Below are 22164 nucleotides of genomic sequence, written 5' to 3'. Positions count from 1 at the left end.
AGGGATAAGGAGAAACTGACTGGTAGCAGGAGAAATAATAGTAATCAGAAACAGTATGGCAGCAAAATATGCTAGGTGTGTGTGTTTTTTGTGTGTGTGTTTTTTGTGTGTATGTGTGGGTCAAGGGTTTCCCAAACTAGGTCTTCCCCCCCCCACCCCACCCCACAAGGGGACTGGAATTGGTCAAACTCGCAGTTTAAAATGTGCTAAATGATCCTCTTTCACTAAAAGCCATTGTCATGACTTTCTTACATGAAAGGGGAGGTTAACTTGGCCCCAGACAATCAATCTGAGATCGATTTCAGTTTCAGTCATGTTTTTGTTGTTTGTTGCTTTAAACCCTGGAAACACAAACGAGTGGATGACTACAGTTGTTACCTATTCTATACATATATATTCTATATATATATTCTATTCTTAAAGTAGTGCTTAACAACAGTTGGGTAACTGCCGGCAACACCAAACTGAGGACATAGAGAGAATAGTAATGAGCGATGAAATCCCCTCGCTCTTTCCCTCGAACAGAAGATTCTCTATCTTGGCAAGGGAACTTCCGTCAGACTTGGGCTATTCCCTTTAAGACTACGGTTACTCTGGACAAGATTTATGGAACTCACAAATACACACACACACGGTCATTCCTCTCTCCCAGCTTGGCACATCTTGGCAAGCGGGCTTTCCTTTCGACTGAGGCTATTTTGTACAGCGGGACGGCGCAAACCGTTTTCTTTGAGGCTGGGCCTGATTGCTGTGTCGTGTCAGTGCTGAGGCAGAAGGAGCAGAATGAGCCCCGAGCGCTCAGTGATCTAGAAGTGGAGCAGGGCAGAGAAACAGTGGGGAATCATCTGGCTTAAGTGGGAAATTAAATGTGCATAGAAGAGTGAGCACAGCTGTGTTAAGGCTAGAGGGAGGGGAGAATACACAGAGTCAATGGAACCAACTCATCTACACCGTAGCCTAATGCTCTCATTTCTTCCTTCACTCCTCCTGGATATGGCCACAGTGTGTGTGTGTGTGTGTGTGTGAGTGTGCTGGGAGGGGGGTTAGGTGATGTCTGGTGATGTGTATTGTCTGGTGCAATGTCTTTTATCTCCTAACACTAAACTGACACACCTGATTCAGCTCATCAAGGTCTTACTGTTTAGTTCATGAGGTGAACCAGGTGTGTTATAGTTCTCCGTTAGAACAAAAGCCTGCACACACACACAGGCACACACACTGCAGTCCTCCAGCAGCAGGGTCGAAAAATGCTTCCTGTACTTGTTCATGTTTTATTTTTAAATGTACAGTACATGCCTACTAGGTCTAGAGGTAAGTCAGAGGTTATGAACATTCTCTCTCTCTCTCGCTCTCTTCTCTCTGTCCTTTGTCTCTCTCTTTCTCTCTCTCTCGGTACATTCTCTCTCTCTCCATTGTCTCGCTCTCTCTCCAGTGAAGCAGCCTCCCACCATTATGAAACAGTCGTTGAAGGACTACATTGTTGATCCCAGAGATAACATCATCATTGAGTGTGAGGCCAAGGGGAACCCCGTGCCAACGTGAGTTACACACAAAGACCTCCTCTCATCCCTCCATCCCTCTCTGTCCATCCATCATCTATCGCTTCTCTCATCCCTCCCTCGCCCACTCAGCTTGTCGTCTCTCATTTCCCGCACCCTCTCGCCTGCTTTCTCTCTCGCTCAATCTCTCTCTCTCGTTCTCTGATTATTCTTTTGTCTTTTTGTTTGTGCTTGTTTTGTTCTCTCTCCATCCTGCATACTTTCCTACTCTGTCGTTATCTCACACTCTACCCCTCCGTTTTTACCCTGCTGGAGCTGGGTGTTTCCACTTGTTCTCTCTCTCATTCTTTCTCGCTCTCATATTCACTCTTTTTTTTTCTCCCTGTTATATCTTGTCTCACTTCTCTCAACCCCCCGTCTCGATCTGCCCTACTGTTACCTTACCATGGCCTTTCTCTCTCTCTCTCTCTCTGACGGTGACAGTTATACAGGGTGACAGTCATTAGTTTGAGCATGTATAGGTCACCACTGCTCTGCCAGTGTGCCATCCTGCACCCCATTTCACCCCCTACCCTCCACCTTCGACCCCATTCCAACCCCCACCTGAACCTTGTCAGCATCCCAAACCCATCTCCTGCACTCCACCCACACCTGCCCCTACCCCATACCCCATGACAGCCATCCAGCCACCCCCCATATTCCCAAGCTGACAAGTGCCCTGCTATCCAGACCTGACAAGTGCTTTCACCTTGCTTCCTCCTCTCTCTTCGCCTCCACTCCTCCCCTCGCCTACTCCCTCCACCTCTGGTCATGCCAAATTAATAGGAACACACTGAACTATGTTGCCTTCCCCCCACCCTCCTTCTCCCACTCCGCCACCTCCTCCTCTTCTCCCACTCCACCACCTCCTCCTTCTCCCACTCCACCACCTCCTCTTTCTCCCACTCCACCACCACCTCCTCATTCTCCCCCTCCACCACCTCCCCCTCCTCCTCCTGCCCCACATCAACTCAACTAGCAGCACCCACACTGCCCTCCCCTATGCGTCAACCTGATATGCCAGCCTGTGTCCCCTTTAAACCATTATTCTACCTCCTGCCTGCTCCCCTCACTCCCCCTCCTCTCTCATGCCATCAGATGGGCTAATACGGACCCACTTACACACACACACACACACACACACACACACACCCATGTGAAGTTGCGTAACCAGGCCCTGACCAGCTGAGGACAGTGGTCTCATTCAGGTTTTTTTTTGTTTGTTTCGAGGCACATTGACGGTTTACATAACACACACTCATAACAAACACACAATACACACACATACAAATGCACACACACACAAATGCACACACACACACCATTCTAAATCCTATTTTCCCTAACCCCTAACTCTAAACCTAACCCTAACCCGTACTCTTACCCTAACTTAACCCTAACCCTAACCTTGACCCAAAAACCTTAACCCTAAACTTAACCATAGCTCCTAACCCAAACCCTAAAACTAACCCTAGTTCCTAACCCTAACCCTTAACATAATTCTAACCCTAACTCTAATCTTAACCCTAAACCCCCTAGAAATAGCATTTGACCTTGTGGGGACTAATAAAATGTCCCCAGTTGGACTTCTGGTCCACACACACACACACACACACACACACACACACACACACACACACACACACACACACACACACACACACACACACACACACACACACACACACACACACACACACACACACACACACACACACACACACACACACACACACACACACACGCCTCTCTCCCTTCCTAGGAAAGTCATTGTGCTAGAATAATGCGGCCAGTTTACTATTCATGCTCATGAATCATTCAGAGAGGGATCGCTCACTCATTCAGTCCCAATCAGTCCTGTTGGCTCCCATACAGCCTCCTAGAGATACACCCATTGTCCTGCTCTAGTTGTGGTTCTATGACCCTGGTCCTACAGTCTGCCACAGACAGAGCTATGGGACTAGAATCGACTCTGTCTACTCTACTGTATGTTGAGTAAATATGACAGTAATCCCCTTTCAAAATAGCAGCCCTAGCAGTTATGTAACCACATGCTGTATTCATTCATTAACCAATCAGAAGCGCTTCTCAATCCCAAAAAATGTTGTGTGGTTGCACAGACACAGATTAAGTCTTTTACTCCTGGCTCCCTAAAAGCATTATCAAATCAAGAGTCTCCTTTGAAAGTGCTTTTTTATTTTCGGAGTCCTTATTCTGGAGTCCTTAATCTGTTCCGTGCAAATTGCTCAACTGCCCGTTAGTGGTTGAGATAAAGAAGCATTAGACAATGCTTGACATAACAGACCTGGACCAGCTTCTCAGAGTAGGAGTGCTGATCTAGGAATAGTTTAGTCTTTTAGATCATAATACATAACATTGCATGGACAGAGGGGACCTGATCCTGTACCAGGACACTTCATCTGAGACACTACACGAATACAGGGCCCAGGACGAATTACTGAAGAATTTAGAGGTTTCTTACATCACTGACTAATCCTGCTTTATAGTTCTAGGAATTGACCCAGTTGTTGTGTTCTGTTCGGTTTCCATGGCGTCTCAGGTTCTCATGGCGACGGAACGGGAAGTTCTTCAACGTGGGGAAGGATCCGCGGGTGACGATGCGGAAGCGCTCAGGGACGCTGGAAATCAGCTTCCGGAGCGGAGGGAGGCCAGAGGACTACGAGGGAGAATACCAGTGTTTTGCCTCCAACGACTTTGGAATGGCACTGACCAACAAGATCCTACTACGAGTGTCCAGTGAGGAGACTGTTTATATACACACATACACATGCACTCACACACACCAACACACACACACACATAGATAGATTGACACAAAGACATTTGCATGGACACAAAAAAAACTATAGTCTACATTCTGAAATGTTAGCAAGTGAATATGACTTGTAATAGGTATCTAAAACTCTCTCTCCCTCTGTCAGAGTCTCCTCTGTGGCCTAAGGAGGTGTTGGAGCCAGTGGTAGTGGGTGAGGGATCTCCCCTGGTCCTGGCCTGTAACCCTCCTCCTGGCCTGCCCCCTCCGCTCACCTTCTGGATGGACAGTGGTGAGTCTTGCTCTCTGTCTGTCTGTCTATCTGTTTGTCTCTGACTCTCTGTCTCTCTGACTGTCTCCCTCACTGTCTCTCTGACTGTCTCTCTGTCTGTCTTTTTCTCTGTCTGTCTTTTTCTCTGTCTCTCTGTCTGTCTTTCTCTCTGTCTCTCTGTCTGTCTTTCTCTCTGTCTCTCTCTCTCTCTTTATCTCTGACTGTCTCTCTCCCCTTTCATCTGACTCTGACCCCCCCCTCTCTCTATCTGACTCTCTCTCTCTCCTCTCTCTCTCTTTATTGGCATGGGAAACATATGTTAACATTGCCATAGCAAGTGAACTAGATAATAAAAAAAGTGAAATAAACAATAAAAATGAACAGTAAACATTGCACTCACAAACATTCAAAAATAATAAAGTACAAAATGGAAAATAAATCAACATAAATATGGGTTGTATTTACAATGGTGTTTGTTATTCACTGGTTGCCCTTTTCTTGTGGCAACAGGTCTCGCTCTCTCAATTCAATTAAATGTGCTTTATTGGCATGACGTAACAATGTACATATTGCCAAAGCTTACTTTGGAAATTTACAATATTATCATAATTAAAATAGTATTTCTCTGACAGTGTCTCTCTCTCTGTCTGACTCTCTGTCTGTGTCTCTCTCTATGCCGGTCATTTGACCTTTCATCTCTTCTTTTTGGCCACTTGCTCTTTTATTCTCTCACTCACTCTTGTTCCTGTCTAGAAACCTTTAACACATTTCACTCTCAATCTGTCCTCTCTCTCTCTATGCTCGCTCTCGCTCTCTCTCTCTCGCTCTCTCTCGCTCTCTCTTGCTCTTGCTCGCTCTCTCGCTCTCTCTCTCTCTGTCCTCTTCTATAGCAGTGTGTGTTACTGCTGACCAACTAAAAATATGTCTGGGTCTGTCTGTGCATGCATGTGAATCTCTGACTCGGCTGGGTAAAGAGCTGAGAGAGCAGAACCCAAGAGACGGCAGAAGCCATTTTACTCAATAGGTCCTTCACAGCTAATGGTGTCCACTATACTCTCCTCAGCCATTCAGTTCAGTTCAGTAAGTCTGTGTCCCAAATGGCACCCTAATGCCTATATAATGCACTACTTTTGACCAGGGCACATAGGGCTCTGATCGAAAGTAGTGCACTATGTAGGGAAAAGCATGTCATTTGGGAAGCAGTTTTAATCTTTATTAGACATGCTGAGCATTAGCCATGGGGCCACTATGAACAGAATACTTACAGTAGATTAGAAAATACAGTGATCATATTATTATAGCACATTGTCCATTCGCAATTGCACACCACCACTTCATTAGACCACTGGCTGGGTTATGCTTGGACCTCGGGCATCGTCATGACAACCAGATTGGCCCGTTTCGCTCTTTATAGTTACAGAGTGTGTGATCATCTGTCGGGAGCGTCTTGTGTGTGTTAGGAGTTAACATTAACACAGAGCCCCAGAGGGTGACACACACTACACTAGAGCTGACCTAGCTGGCACCATAGATATAGAAGGATATAGATAGGATATATTGTCTATGGCTGGCACCACGGCTGCCACTGTGTCCAGACACTGCTAGATTGGACAGACATGGTACTCTGTTACACGTTACATACAGTCGTGGCCAAAAGTTTTGAGAATGACACAAATATGAATTTTTACAAAGTCTGCTGTCTCAGTTTGTATGATGGCAATTTGCATATACTCCAGAATGTTATGAAGAGTGATCAGATGAATTGCAATTAATTGCAAAGTCCCTCTTTGCCATGCAAATGAACTGAATCCCCCAAAAACATTTCCACTGCCACAAAAGGACCAGCTGACATCATGTCAGTGATTCTCTCGTTAACACAGGTGTGAGTGTTGACGAGGACAAGGCTGGAGATCACTCTGTCATGCTGATTGAGTTCGAAGAACAGACTGGAAGCTTCAAAAGGAGGGTGGTGCTTAGAATCATTGTTCTTCCTCTGTCAATCATGGTTACCTGCAAGGAAACACGTGCTGTCATCATTGCTTTGCACAAAAATGGCTTCGCAGGCAAGGATATTGCTGCTGGTAAGATTGCACCTAAATCAACCATTTACCGGATCTTCAAGGAGATCGGTTCAGTTGTTGTGAAGAAGGCTTCAGGGCGCCCAAGAAAGTCCAGCAAGCGCCAGGACCGTCTCCTAAAGTTGATTCAGCTTCGGGATCGGGGCACCACCAGGTACAGAGCTTGCTCAGGAATGGCAGCAGGCAGGTGTGAGTGCATCTGCACGCATAGTGAGGCGAAGAGTTTTGGAGGATGGCCTGGTGTCAAGAAGGGCAGCAAAGAAGCCACTTCTCTCCAGGAAAAACATCAGGGACAGACTGTTATTCTGCAAAAGGTACAGTGATTGGACTGCTGAGGACTGGGGTAAAGTCATTTTCTCTGATGAATCCCCTTTCCGATTGTTTGGGGCATCCGGAAAAAAGCTTGTCCGGAGAAGACAAGTTGAGCGCTACCATCAGACCATCAGTCCTGTGTCATGCCAACAGTAAAGCATCTTGAGACCATTAGAAGGATATAGTTTGGTGACGAACAATGCCTGTGGGGTTGCTTCTCAGCCAAGGGAGTGGGCTCACTCACAATTTTGCCTAAGAACACAGCCATGAATAAAGAATGGTACCAACACATCCTCCGAGAGCAACTTCTCACAATCATCCAGGAACAGTTTGGTGACGAACAATGCCTTTTCCAGCATGATGGAGCACCTTTCCATAAGGCAAACGTGATAACTAAGTGGTTCGGGGATCAAAACATCGATATTATGGGTCCATGGCCAGGAAACTCTCCAGACCTTAATCCCATTGAGAACTTGTGGTCAATCCTCAAGAGGCGGGTGGACAAACAAAACCCCACAAATTCTGACAAACTCCAAGCACTGATTATGCAAGAATGGGCTGCCATCAGTCAGGATGTGGCCCAGAAGTTAATTGACACCATGCCAGGGTGGATTGCAGAGGTCTTGGTAAAAGAAGGGTCAACACTGCAAATATTGACTCTTTGCATCAACTTCATGTAGTTGTCAATAAAAGCCTTTGGCACTTCTGAAATGCTTGTAATTACACTTCAGTATTCCATAGAAACATCTGACTAAAATATCTAAAGACACTGAAGCAGCAAACTTTGTGAAAATTGATATTTGTGTCATTCTCAAAACTTTTGGCCACGACTGTACACTCAGCCGGGGTCAGACTAGTTAGAAGGTCAAGCCAATGAGACCAGGTTACAGTTAGAGGGTAACGTCTATTTGGTTTAGTTTTTCAATTTCACATGAGATGCAGGCTACTCAGCTTGGCCAGTCCAGTGGATGCCTCTGAAATTAGATAATGTTATGGTTGATCATGAAGTCTAAATGATTTAGTATCTCTCCCTCCCTCCCTCCCTCCCTCCCTCCCTCCCTCCCTCCCTCCCTCCCTCCACAGCCATGATGCCTATAACCCAGGACAAGCGTGTGTCCATGGGCCTGAATGGAGACCTGTATTTCTCTAATGTGCTGGCTAAAGACTCCCACACAGACTACAGCTGCAACGCCCGATTCCTCTTCACACACACTATCCAGCAGAAGAACCCCTTCACACTCAAAGTGCAGACCAGTAAGTAGGCTACACACAAACACACACACACACACACACGTGCGTGCACGCAGACACACACATGAGCCCACGCACCCACACACACACACATAGGCTTTGAATGTAGCCATGGTCTATTGTTCCGTTCAGAAGGGATCATTTACTACCTGGTCAACCAGTGTGCCTCATATTATACACTTAGTGTAGAGAGTAGATTGACCAGGTGAAAGCTATGATCCCTTATTGATGTCACTTGTTAAATCCACTTCAATCAGTGTAGATGAAGGGGAGGAGACTGGTTAAAGAAGGATTTTTAAGCCTTGAGACAATTGAGACATGGATTGTGTATGTGTGCCATTCAGAAGGTGAATGGGCCAGACAAAAGAGTTAAGGGCCTTTGATGGTAGTTTTTCATGCTCAACAGTTTCCCGTGTGTATCAAGAATGGTCCACCACACGAAGGACATCCAGCCAACATGACACAACTGTGGGAAGAGTTGGAGTCAACATGGGCCAGCATCCCTGTGGAAAGCTTTCTATACCTTGTTGAGTCCATGCCCGACAAATTAAGACTGTTCTGTGGGCAAAAAGGGGGTGCAATTCAATATTAGGAAGGTGTTCCCAATGTTTTGTACATTCAGTGTATATGAGATATAAGATGCCTCCATCTACAGGTGGCCTGATGCCATGACATGTACAATGTTTCATCAGGACATTCTCCTTTGTTCCTCAGTGTGAGCTGTTGTGCCTGTGTTCACTTCCAGCAGTGGTTGTCTTCTACGTGTCCTGGAAGCTGCTTTCTTCACAGTTGACATTAAAGTTGACATCTCTCTCTTTCTGGAGCAGGGAAGAAAACAGCTCATCAGTTTCTACGATTTTCTTAGAGCTGGAAAGGTTGTGTGTGTGTGTGTGTGTGTGTGTGTGTGTGTGTGTGTGTGTGTGTGTGTGTGTGTGTGTGTGTGTGTGTGTGTGTGTGTGTGTGTGTGTGTGTGTGTGTGTGTGTGTGTGTGTGTGTGTGTGTGTGTGTGTGTGTTTGCGTGTTCTGCATGCTGACTGCCGTGTGTGTGTGTTTTCAGAGGAGCCGTATAATGACACTTCCTCTGTCAACTCCACTGACCCGTACGGTGGTGAGTCTAGTCCAGACACACTCTCTTCCTTTTCCTCCCATTCTTCACCCCCAGCAGTACCATGTCACTCTCATAACACCGTTCTACCCCCGTAGTCTAGCCTGCATATGCTAACCAGTCAGTTGAATGACTCCGTTATCAACACAGCTAGCACCGTGTAGCCTAGCCTGTTAATCCTTCAGCTCAATGGATGTCTTAACATCACAGCTAGCCATGTAGCATGCTAATCAGTCAGCTCAATGGATATGCGACCAACATAGCTAGCTAACACAGCTAACAACAGCAGCCTAGCCTCAATGGATGCTGTTAACAACCTTTTTCACAGACTGTTATAGCTTTTTTTTATAGCACAGACTTTAACCTCAACCCTGGCCTCATAACCAGCCAGCTCAGGCATACTAAACTCAATTTAATTCAAGTGTGGGGTGTTTTATTTACCCACCCTGCTGTTTTCAATGACACTCACCCTGACCAAGACCTCTCACTGCCAGAATACAACAGTGTTGATTTGCCCATAAGGTCCTTTATCCGAGCATAACCTCTAATTCTCTCTTCAGCTGACTCATTGCATATGCGGTAACTCAGCAGCTGTACAGACAATAGGCCAGTTTGTCCCTTAACTCAACCAATGTCAAGCCTGGCTTTAGAGCCCCTCCAAACTAAGTCAGTGGTGACAGTAGAGCTTTGGAGAATCTCCCTGTGGTACTCTAGAGGCTAGCACTGCAAAAAAAATGATTAGAAAAGGTCTCCTCTTGGTCTCTCTGTTCTCTGACGTCCTCCTGGTCTCGCTGTTCCTAGGCCGTCATTGAAAATAAGAATTTGTTCTTAACTGACTTGCCTAGTTAAATAAAGGTCAAATAAAAATAAGAACATACACACAAACACACACACTCCACCACTGTATCTAAGGAATCGCTCATCACACTTAGAGAATCGGACCCTTCTTCCCCTCTCCTACTGCTTATCATAAAGCCCTTAACCCAAGCCCAATCCACAGTCAGCCTATATAGCCAGAGGGGGAACTAGTGGCATATGTTCTAACTACTCTGGCTCTAGGGAGTAGGCCTGGGAGGGATGGCATGTGTACCATTGTGAGGCGACTCTCATAGGAACAAAATGGGGACAGACACCGTGACCCTCTATGGGACGGTCGTGTGGCGGAGGTATAAGAGAGGGATTATCCTAAACCATGCATGCAAGAAACAGCATCTGTATTCATGATATGTTCATTAATAGTTATGAGCTTGCAAATGCAAATGTGCACATATTCGTGTTCACACACACACAGAGAGAGAGGATGGGAGCGGGTTGGAGCTGTACCACCTGTCTCTTACACACGCGCTCACGCACACGCACACACACAGTTGTAGTAAGCTTATCCCTAGGGACTAGGTCTAGTTTTCCTCGGGGGTTGCAGTGCACCATGGGAGGATCCCGCTCAAGCGGTGCCATTGGCTACACGTTGCCATGGCTACGCGTTGCCACGGCTATAATGTCACTTGTCGCGGTGATGGCGTACATATGTCCTCTGCCAGTTGTCTGCACTAATCCCTGAGACCCTCTCTCTCCTCTCCAAGTGTCACTAACAATAGCACATCTCTGTTTTCAGTGCTCTGGAGATGCTAACTGCTAACACGTGCTTTAATCCCATACAGATCAGATCTGCATCACGAACGAAGCTATAGCTCTGTTACTCTTAGGCTAATTCTGTTTACTGTGGGCTAACCTTCTAACTTACCCTACCTAATGTATTTAGTGTTTGGTAACACTGACTTTGGGCATAGATGTTTTAATGTCTTTACTGTTTGAGGAAATGCTGTATTTATATGCGTATGATTTTTGTGATGGTGGGTAAGTATAATACGTATATAGTAAATCTATAATGAATTGAAATGGATCTGAGGTGGATTTTGGTGAAGTGCAACGCAACAAGCAGTTGAACAGCTCACAGCCACAAGTGTGGTACTATTCCCACCGATCTATGTGCAAACACAACATGCCTCACACAACATTTCTGCTACATTATCTTTAAGAGTATAAATCCCTTAATGACCGAACTCTGAACCTGACTCAGAGCTCAGAAGGTTCTGGAAGGGATCCAAATGTTGAAGGGATTTAACATCAGCTAAATGCTTAAGCCCTGCGATGGGGTTGTTACATGAAGCACACCACTGAAATATATGAACTCAGTGGCCCGATATATGCTCTTTTAACTATATCAAAGGATTTCCTTCGAAGCAGAGAAGAAAAGGGAATTAGAAACAATATGTTTCCTCTGTGTTTCATCAGGACTGGTTTTGATGTCAGTCTTTTTTTATTTAGAGTCTCTGGTCTCGGTTCACGTAATTGTGATTCTCTGGCGGACTGAACGTGGGGGATCAATGCTGTTGTTTCTTCTTTTCTGGTTTAAATGGCTGCCCTCCGGGGGGGGGGGGGTGAGAGACAAAGGAACAACTAACAGGGTGATATGGCTACGGAACAAACCGGAAAACAAGCCAAAGCTAAGGGGGGCAACTGAAAGATAACGATGAGAACATTCTACGGATGTAGATGAACCGTTTCCTCCGTTTGCTTGGCAGAGACGCTGGGCATGGAAGCATGAAAATAATCAACCGATTAGTTTGTGCTCTGTCTCATGTCGTTATAAGGAGCTGGTACTCCTACTGTGTCGGAAGTGACTCGTGGATTAAACATAAACTCCAATGATTGTGTTTGATTAGAATTGAGATGGAGGTGAATGTATTGTGTGGGTGTGTTAACCCCTTCCTCTCCTGTCCCCAGGTCGTAAGGTAGCAGAGACCACCCCTAACTTCCTCTCCCCCACGGGGACTGACAGCTCGAGGATGGTGATGAGAGGAGAAAAGCTAAAGCTGGAGTGTATCGCTTCCGGAGTGTGAGTGGCGGAAACGCACGCGCGCGCACACACACACACACACACACACACACACACACACACACACACACACACACACACACACACACACACACACACACAATCTATATTTTATCAGGAAAAAGAACACCCAATCTCACTCCCCCCTCTCCCATCTCACCCCCTATTCCCTCTCCCATTTCACCCACTCTTTCCCTCTCCCTCCCTCTCTCTCTCAGTCCAACTCCCAGTATAAAGTGGTTTAAGAAGGGGGGAGACCTGAACCAGAAGGTGAAACTAGACAACTTCAATAAGACTCTGCGTATCGACAGTGTGTCAGAGGAGGATGCAGGGGAGTACATGTGTATGGCCAACAATCAGATAGGAAGCATCCGACACTCCATCTACGTCCAGGTTAAAGGTAAGGAGGGGAGGGGTGTGTGTGTGTGTTGCCATGCATGTGAGCGTCCGGGTGGGTGTTGACCATCTGACCAATGGCATCTCTTGTACCCAACAGCGGCTCCCTATTGGCTGGACCAGCCGTCCAATCTGGTGCTAGCGCCGGATGAGAACGGTCGTCTGGTGTGTCGGGCCAATGGAAACCCCAAACCTCACATCCAGTGGCTGGTCAACGGAGAGCCTATCGAGAGCGATAGTGAGTCCTTCAAAACCCATTCAACATCATTCATCAGCCATGGAAATACTATCAAAATAAGCCAACTCAAACCAGCTGCTTCCACTGCCAGCCTGTTTTTACATTTTACATTCTCTCTCTTTTTCTGTCTCTCTCTCTCTCCTCCTTTCTCCCCCTCTTCCAGGCTCCTTGCCCAACCATAGCAGATCGGTGGTAGGTGACACCATCATGTTCCGCTCCGTTCAGATCGGCAGCAGCGCTGTGTACCAGTGTAATGCCTCCAATGACCATGGTTACTTGCTGGCCAACGCATTCGTTAGCATACTGGGTAAGAAAGAGAGTGGTGATGATGGTTATGATGATGAGTAATGAAGCTATAATTAAATAGGACTAAATATGTAAATGTATTATGTCTCTCTCTCTTCCTCTCCCTCTCTTCCTCCCTCTTTCTCTCTCTCCCTCTCTTCCTCCCTCTCTTTCTCTGTCTCTCTCTCTCTTCCTCTCTCTCTGTAGACATGGCCCCCAGAATGCTGGGTCCTAAGAACCAGCTGATAAAGGTGATAGAGAACAACAGAACCTTCCTGGACTGTCCCTATTTTGGCTCGCCACTTCCTGAGCTACGCTGGTGAGTTTGGTTTACTTTATTAGGTTCTCCATTAGCTGTAGTGCAACAGCTACTCTTCCAGTGGTCCACACAAAACAAAATGCATATACTAGTGAGTACTAGTGAGTACTAGTGAGTATGGAAAGAAAGACCTAGATAGAATAGATACCTTACCTCCTGAGGAGATATGAGTGCAAAAAGTTTCAAAGTTGTGTGTGTGGGTACGTGTATGGATGTGCGTGTCAGGGGTTGGAACCAATTTTTTTTCCAATTGTTTTGTTCTGAACAGAACCACTATTTTTGGGGGGTTCCATTACACTCTTCCGACCAGCAAAATAGTGTTCTGAACCGGTTCGAACCCCCAAAAAAGTACTGGTTTATATTGTTTCTTTCTGTTCCTTTTTTAACCTGTGAAATCAACAGTTGTAGCTCATTCAATTAATCAATCAGTGCGGATAGAGCAGGCAAGCTAGTTGTATAGATGATGGAGAGACCAACAGAAAATGGACACAATTCAATGGATATCAATCAACAAAGAGGTAAGACTATGCTGTTACTGCAGATGACTGACTTGTGTAGAGTAGAGTAGCCTATCCGCAAGATGTAACTGAAATTTTACAGGCGGGAAGAGAGTGAGAGTGTTGAGGAACAGGCTTGAAGTGCTAGGCATCTTGTTATGACATGCATTATCTGAACCTAGGAGCAGCTTCTAGGAAGGAACTTAGAATTTCCTTTGAGCTAGCTAGCTAACAAGTTTGAGCTAACTAGCTAACAAGCTTGAACTAGCTAGCTAACAAGCTTGAGCTAGCAAGCTCAAAGGACATTTAAAGTTCCTTCATACAAGCTGCACCCAAATTAAAAACACTTATTTTCTTTTTGGAGTTAATAAATCCAATGTTAAATGTGATAACTAGGCCTATAATGTTCTTAATCTTAACTAGCATTGAACAAGTGAATCCATTCTTCTCTACCTAATAAAACATCTCTCTTCTTATCTTTTCACACTTCTAACGTCAGTATATTAGCTTACGCTTTTCAGGGGGGAGGGGCAGGTAGCCTAAACACACACACACACTGGCAAAGATTTTTAGCTTGCAGGCAGATGCTGAAATAAGTTTCTGAGTGACAGAGTGAGGGCTTTGCATAGGAGTGTTGTTGCATTTTGTTGTGGTTTCCATGCTTTTAAAATAACGGTTCTGTTCCGGGAACAGTATGGATCACTTTTGTTCCATGTTCCGTTTCTGTTACTTGAAAAAAAGTGTGTCTTACCCTGAGTATTTTCCCCCTCTGTGTGTGTGTCCATAAAGGTTTAAGAATGGTCAAGGAAGTGGTCTGGACGGTGGTCACTATCGGGTCTACATCAACGGGACCCTAGAGATCAAGCGTGCACGGGCTGAGGACCAGGGGACCTACACCTGCGTGGCCAGCAACATCCTGGGCAAGGAGGAGAACCAGGTTCTCCTGGAGGTCAAAGGTTAGAGAGCAACCAATCACATCACAGCACACCATCCTTCTCCTTCCTCGGTGCCAAATAGTCCCTGTGTTGTCGCCAAACAGTTCTAAGTGCCTTATCAACCCATGTGATTTTGGATTGAATCTTCCATCCTCTCTGAAGATTTGTATCACACCTCGGACCTTTCCTTTCTCAGAGCAGACAATATTACTTAGAGGATCGCATTGGACATTCATATTCAGCAATGCATTTGTCATTCTCATTCATCCCATTTCAAAAGAAAGTGGCCTTAAAAACATCCCATATCATGAGAAAGCGACTGTTCATATTATTGAGTTGCAGCTGATCGGAAATTCCACAATGTGTTTGTCAGGGATTCAAGGATGACATTGCCTTCCCTATATCCCCACTTATTGTCCCGGGTATGCATGCACGTGTGTTGTTTCCCGGGTGTGTTTCAGAGCCGACACGTATTGTCAGGGCTCCAGAGCACCAGTCAGCCATCAGAGGCACCATGGCTCGTTTCGACTGCCGGGTCAAATCAGACCTCACCCTGCCCATCACTGTTACCTGGCTGAAGGATGACAAGCCCCTCTCCCCGGGATCGAGGTAAAACACACCCCAAAACACAAACAACAACAGATTTCTGTAACTTTGTTGTCCCCTGTGTGATGTGTAATGAATTGTACACTATTGATCAATAGTAAGTTAAAGTTAAAGTGCAATAAAGTGTGATAATGTTGTAATAATATTGTAATAAGTACTATAGTAATCGGCGTTTACTAGGGAGCCTTATTATATTATATTAACTGCTGCTCCAGTTTCAACTGTTCTGCCTGCGGATATGGAACCCTGACCTGTTCACCGGGCGTGCTACCTGTCCCAGACCTGCTGTTTTCAACTCTCTAGAGACAGCAGGAGCGGTAGAGATACTCTTAATGATCGGCTATGAAAAGCCAACTGACATTTATTCCTGAGGTTCTGACTTGTTGCACCCTCGACAACTACTGTGATTATTATTATTTGACCATGCTGGTAATTTATGAACATTTGAACATCTTGGCCATGTTCTGTTATAATCTCCACCCGGCACAGCCAGAAGAGGACTGGCCACCCCTCATAGCCTGGTTCCTCTCTAGGTTTCTTCCTAGGTTTTGGCCTTTCTAGGGAGTTCTTCCTAGCCACCGTGCTTCTACACGTGCATTGCTTGCTGTTTGGGGTTTTAGGCTGGGTTTCTATACAGCACTTTGAGATATCAGCTGATGTAAGAAGGGCTATATAAATACATTTGATTTGATTTGATATACCTTATTGACCACAATTGCTGATTTTGTTAGCCCTGCATCATTGGCTGTAATAGTTAATTGTTTCCAATAGTTCAAGTACAGTAATATTTTCCCTTCCTTGTCTATGCACTGTAGGTTGAAGAAGGATGAGGATTCTCTGTCCATCCCCAATGTCCATGAGGGAGATGAGGGAACATACACCTGCACTGTTAAAACAGAGATTGACCAAGACACTGCCTCAGCACGCCTTACTGTGTTAGGTACACACACACACACACACACACACACACACACACACACACACACACACACACACACACACACACACACACACACACACACACACACACACACACACACACACACACACACACACACACTCTCTCGCCCTACAAAACCCAGCTACATAAACAGACATGGATTTGTTCAACATGGATTTGAAAATGTTCTACTTCCATTCTACAAATCATCTTCTCATCAACCCACATCTTCTTAACGTTGTAGTTAGCCCTGCGTAGATAACACTATAATACATTCAATTGTTTTATGTCACTGAATTTACTCTCATTATTGACTTCTATCAGACTCCTGCTACTAATAGTTTGTAGGTCGTCAGCATTGGTGGTGGATCGTACTGCATATGTTTCCTGGTCGTGTAGTTGTAGTGCTTCCGGGTGAAGTTTCCCCTAGATACAGATCTAGGATCAGTCTCCCCTCTTCCAATTCTATCCTTAACCACTAGTCAGGAAAATGCTAAACTGACGCAAGATTAGCGTCCAGGGGCAACTTCACCCTACACCAGTTGTAGTACTGTAGTGGATGGGTTTCCTCCACTGTACTAATGCTCTGACTAACCTCTAACCTTTAACCTCTGACCTTTACCCCCCTGCCCCCCTCACAGAGGACGCCTCCCTGTCTCCCTCACAGTCTAGTGTCTTGCCTACAGGTAACATCCGTGGCCTTTTCTACTTCTCTCTCTCTCTCTCTCTTTTTCTCTCTTCTCTTTCTCTCTCCCTTTCTCTCTCTCGCTTTCTTTCTCTCTCTCTCTCGCTTTCTTTCTCTCTTTCAGTATTTCTAACTTTTTTGCTCTCTCTTCACTCTAATAAGAATAACAGTGGTTCGTTTGGACTATTGCTTCCTAATGCCAAAGGAATGAATGCAGTGTGTAAGAGATATGAGTATAAATATGCCTGGCTGAGAGGGTGTATGTTTGTGCACCTGTGTGTGTGTGCGTGTATTTGGGAAATATTCAGACACCTTGACTTTTTTCACAGTTTGTTACATTACAGACTTGTTCTAAAATGAATTAAATAAAACCTTTTCCTAATCAATCTACACACAATACCCCATAATGAGAAAGTGAAAACCATTTTTTAGAAATGTTAGCAAATGTTATAAATCAGAAATATCTTATTTACATAAGTATTCAGACTCTTTGCTATTAGACTCAAAATTAAATTAAGCTCAGGTGGATCCTGTTTCCATTGATTACCTGTGGTAAATTCGAATGATTTAACATTATTTGGAAAGGCACACACCTGTCTATGTAAGGTCCCACAGTTGACAGTGCATGTCAGAGCAAAAACCAAGCCATGAGGTCAAAGGAATTGTCCATAGAGCTCCGAGACAGATTGTGTCGAGGCACAGATCTGGGGAAGGGTACCAAAACAGGTAGGTGACCAAGAACCCGATGGCCACTCTGACAGAGCTCCAGAGTTCCTTTGTGGAGCTGGGAGAACCATTTCTGCAGCTCTCCACCAATCAGGCCTTTATGGTAGAAAAAAAAACGATTTAATCCATTTAAGAATAAGGCTGTAACGTAACAAAATGTGGAAAATACTTTCCGAATGCACTATACGTGTGTGTGCGTATCAGTGTGTTTGGATGCGTGTCTGTGTGTGTATGAGTGTGTCTGTGCATGCATGTGCACGTGCTGGTGTGTGTGTGTGTGTGTGTGTGTGTGTGTGTCAATATGCGTGTGTGCATGAGTGTGTGTTTGCTTGAATGCATGTGTTGTGTGTGTGTGTGTGTGTATGTGTACCACCTAACCCTATGGCCCTCCTGTGTGTAGACCGTCCTGACTCTCCCATGGACTTGGAGCTGTCTGACCCTGAAGCACGCAACGTACGACTGACCTGGATACCTGGAGATGATCACAACAGCCCTGTCACACGTAAATACACACACACACACACTTCACACACAGTAACATCACACGTAAATAAATACACAGACACACACACACGCACGCACGCACGCACACCTCTCTCACTCACTCACACACAAGACTCCTTCCCAATGTAACCGCAATACATACATTCAACCGTTCCATGGCTTGTCACACCTCTTCCCTGCAGTGTTCGTGGTTCAGTTTGAGGAGGACCGTTGGGAGTCGGGCAAGTGGCAGAACCACTCTAGTTATCCCGGAAACTTCAACTCTGTCATCCTGGAGCTCTCTCCTTTTGTCAACTACCAGTTCAGAGTCATCGCTGTCAATTCTGTGGGCCAGAGCCGCCCCAGCCTCCCCTCGCAACGATACCAGACCAGCGGAGCCCGTGAGTCAGACACCGGGAGGGAGAGAGGGGATGGATGGGGGTATGGATAAGGGAATTTAGGAGGATGTTCGACCAGATCTTTCTCCAGCCAATCCTCACCACAATACTAGTGGGTTATCAAGGAGGATAATAGAGGGAACGAGGGAGGGTGAAGGGAGGGCAGGTGGGGGTGTCTTTTTCAGGAGTTCTGTGAAATATACACTACTGGTCAAAAGTTTTAGAACACCTACTCATTCAAGGGTTTTTCTTTATTTTTTATTATTTTCTACATTGTAGAATAATAGTGAAGACATCAAAACTATGAAATAACACATATGGAATCATGTAGTAACTGTTAGGTTCTAATTCTCAGAGTAAAACACTCAACGGACATTATGAAAGCTTAACCAAGTTTATTTCTTCCCAGAGGGTCAATACAGGTGCATTCAGACAAAACATGTTTCCACCACCACAAGTATATATGCTCCAATTTAGACACTCCTCCTTCTCTCCAATCCTTACATCTATTATGGTTCGACAGGAAGACGAAGTGATAGGGTAATAAAACCATACTTTCTCCCTTAAGGGGGGATCTGACCTGACCTCAACCCCTCATTTGCCTAATCCACAGATGTCCACCTGTATCTCCTATAGCAATCCTGTGAAACCAGTCTCTATCACTCCTTAGATACTGTACTTCTGAGTATAATAATGTTCCAAGTTTAACCCAGAATCTAACATTAACCCAGAATCTAACACCAAAAAAGTGTTAAATAAATCAAAATATATTTTATATTTAAAATTCTTTAAAAGCCACCCTTTGCCTTGATGACAGCTTCGCACACTCTTATATATTCTCAACCAGCTTCATGATGTAGTCACATGGAATGTGTTTCAATTAACATTTGTGCCTTCTTAAAAGTTAATTTGTGGATTTTCTTTCCTTCTTAAAACTTCTTATGGCTGAGATCCCGTTAACGGGATCGACTTGACAACAGACAGTGAAAGTGCAGGGCGCCAAATTCAAACAACAGAAATCTCATAATTAAAATTCCTCAAACATACAAGTATTTCACACCATTTTAAAGATAAACTTGTTGTTAATCCCACCACAGTTTCCAATTTCAAAAAGGCTTTACGACGAAAGCACACCATCTGTTTATGTTAGTTCAGTACCTAGTCACAGATAAACACAGCCATTTTTCCAGCCAAAGAGAGGAGTCACAAAAAGCAGAAATAGAGATAAAATTAATCACTAACCTTTGATGATCTTCATCAGATGACACTCATAGGACTTCATGTTACACAATACATGTATGTTTTGTTCGATAAAGTTCATATTTATATCCAAAAATCTTCGTTTACATTGGCACGTTATGTTCAGTAATGTTTTGCCTCCAAAACATCCGGTGATTTTGCAGAGAGCCACATCAATTTACAGAAATACTCATAATAAACATTGATAAAAGTGTTATACATGGAACTTTAGATAAACTTCTCCTTAATGCAACCGCTGTGTCCGATTTCAAAATTTTTTTACAGCAAAAACACACCATGCAATAATCTGAGTACGGCGCTCAGACACAAAAACAAGCCATACAGGTACCCGCCATGTTGTGGAGTCAACAGAAATCTGAAATAGCATTAGAAATATTCACTTACCTTTGATGATCTTCATCAGAATGCACTCCCAGAAATCCCAATTCCACAATAAATGTTTGTTTTGTTCTATAAAGTCCATAATTTATGTCCAAATAGCTCCTTTTTGTTTGCGCGTTTAGTTCAAAAATCCAAATTCACGACGCTAATTCCATTAGAGTTCGATGTATAGAATCAATCTTTAGAATGTTTTTAACATAAATCTTCAATAATGTTTCAACCGGAGAATTCCTTTGTCTTTAGAAACGAAAAGGAACGCAGCTACCTCTCACGGGGGCGCGCCTGAGTGAGCTCGTGGCACTCTGCCAGACCCCAGACTCAATCAGCTCTCATTCCCCCCTCCTTCACAGTAGAAGCATCAAACAAGGTTCTAAAGACTGTTGACATCTAGTGGAAGCCTTAGGAAGTGCAATATGACCCCATAGACACTGTATATTGGTTAGGCAAACCTACAAACATCAGATTTCCCACTTCCTAGTTGGATTTTTTTCTCAGGTTTTTGCCTGCCATATGAGTTCTGTTATACTCACAGACATCATTCAAACAGTTTTAGAAACGTCAGAGTGATTTCTATCCAAATCTACTAATAATATGCATATCTTAGCCTCTGAGCCTGAGTAGCAGGCAGTTTACTCTGGGTACCTTATTCATCCAAGCTACTCAATACTGCCCCCAGCCATAAGAAGTTAATGCATTTTAGCCAATCTGTTGTGTTGTGACAGGGTAGGAGGGTATACAGAAGTATAGCCCTATTTTGTAAAAGACCAAGTCCATATTATGGCAAGAACAGCTCAAATGAGCAAAGAGAAATGACAGTCCATCATTACTTTAAGACATGAACATCAGTCAATACGGAACATTTCAAGAACTTGAAGCGCTATGATGAAACTGGCTCTCATGAGGACCGCCACAGGAATGGAAGACCCATAGTTACCTCTGCTGCAGAGGATAAATTCATTAGAGTTAACAGCCTCAGAAATTGCAGCCCAAATAAATGTGTCACCGAGTTCAAGTAACAGACACATCTCAACATCAACTGTTCAGAGGAGACTGTGTGAGTCAGGCTTTCATGGTCAAATTGCTGCAAAGAAACCACTACTAAAGGACACCAATAAGAAGAAGATACTTGCTTGGGGCAAGAAATACACGAGCAATTGACATTAGACCGGTGAAAACTTGTCCTTTGGTCTGATGAGTCCAAATTTGAGATTTTTGGTTCGAACCGCCATGTCTTTGAGAGACGCGGTGTGGGTGAACGGATGATGTCCGCATGTGTGGTTCCCACCGTGAAGCATGGAGGAGGATGTGTTATGGTGTGGGAGTGCTTTGCTGGTGACACTGTCTGGGATTTATTTAGGATTCAAGGCATTCTGCAGCGATACGCCATCCCATCTGGTTTGTGCTTAGTGGGACTATAATTTGTTTTTCAACAGGACAATGACCCAACACACCTCCAGACTGTGTAAGGGCTATTTGACTAAGAAGGAGAGTGATGGAGTGCTGCATCAGATTACCTGGCCTCCACAATCCACAACCTCAACCAAATTGAGATGGTTTGGGATGAGTTGGGCCGCAGAGTGAAGGAAAAGCAGCCAACAAGTGCTCACCATATGTGGGAACTCCTTCAAGACTGTTGGAAAAGCATTCCAGGTGAAGCTGGTTGAGAGAATACCAAGAGTGTGCAAAGCTGTCATCAAGGCAAAGGGTGGCTATTTGAAGAATCTCAAATACAGAATAGAATTGAATTTGTTTAACACTTTTTTGGTTACTACAATATTCCATATGTGGTAT

General features: G+C 44.6%; 1 protein-coding gene across 1 annotated transcript in view; it reads left to right on the top strand.

The window, feature by feature from the left end:
* Nucleotides 1–1440: 1440 nt before the first annotated feature.
* LOC120026080 (neurofascin-like) overlaps nucleotides 1441–22164 on the top strand; it is a 54096-nt gene continuing 33372 nt past the window's right edge. Inside the window, exons 1-14 of the mRNA XM_038970877.1 lie at nucleotides 1441–1538; nucleotides 4099–4295; nucleotides 4481–4603; nucleotides 8056–8226; nucleotides 12113–12224; nucleotides 12443–12624; nucleotides 12721–12852; nucleotides 13022–13165; nucleotides 13351–13462; nucleotides 14749–14915; nucleotides 15356–15503; nucleotides 16316–16440; nucleotides 18252–18353; nucleotides 18538–18735. Of these exons, the coding sequence (XP_038826805.1) occupies nucleotides 1453–1538; nucleotides 4099–4295; nucleotides 4481–4603; nucleotides 8056–8226; nucleotides 12113–12224; nucleotides 12443–12624; nucleotides 12721–12852; nucleotides 13022–13165; nucleotides 13351–13462; nucleotides 14749–14915; nucleotides 15356–15503; nucleotides 16316–16440; nucleotides 18252–18353; nucleotides 18538–18735 (1999 nt within the window). The 5' untranslated portion in view covers nucleotides 1441–1452. The remainder of the gene's footprint in view (nucleotides 1539–4098; nucleotides 4296–4480; nucleotides 4604–8055; nucleotides 8227–12112; nucleotides 12225–12442; nucleotides 12625–12720; nucleotides 12853–13021; nucleotides 13166–13350; nucleotides 13463–14748; nucleotides 14916–15355; nucleotides 15504–16315; nucleotides 16441–18251; nucleotides 18354–18537; nucleotides 18736–22164) is intronic.

This window comes from Salvelinus namaycush, chromosome 2 (genome assembly GCF_016432855.1).
Source record: "Salvelinus namaycush isolate Seneca chromosome 2, SaNama_1.0, whole genome shotgun sequence".
Taxonomy (NCBI): Eukaryota; Metazoa; Chordata; class Actinopteri; order Salmoniformes; family Salmonidae; genus Salvelinus; species Salvelinus namaycush.
This window is presented reverse-complemented; position numbering and strand designations above follow the sequence as displayed.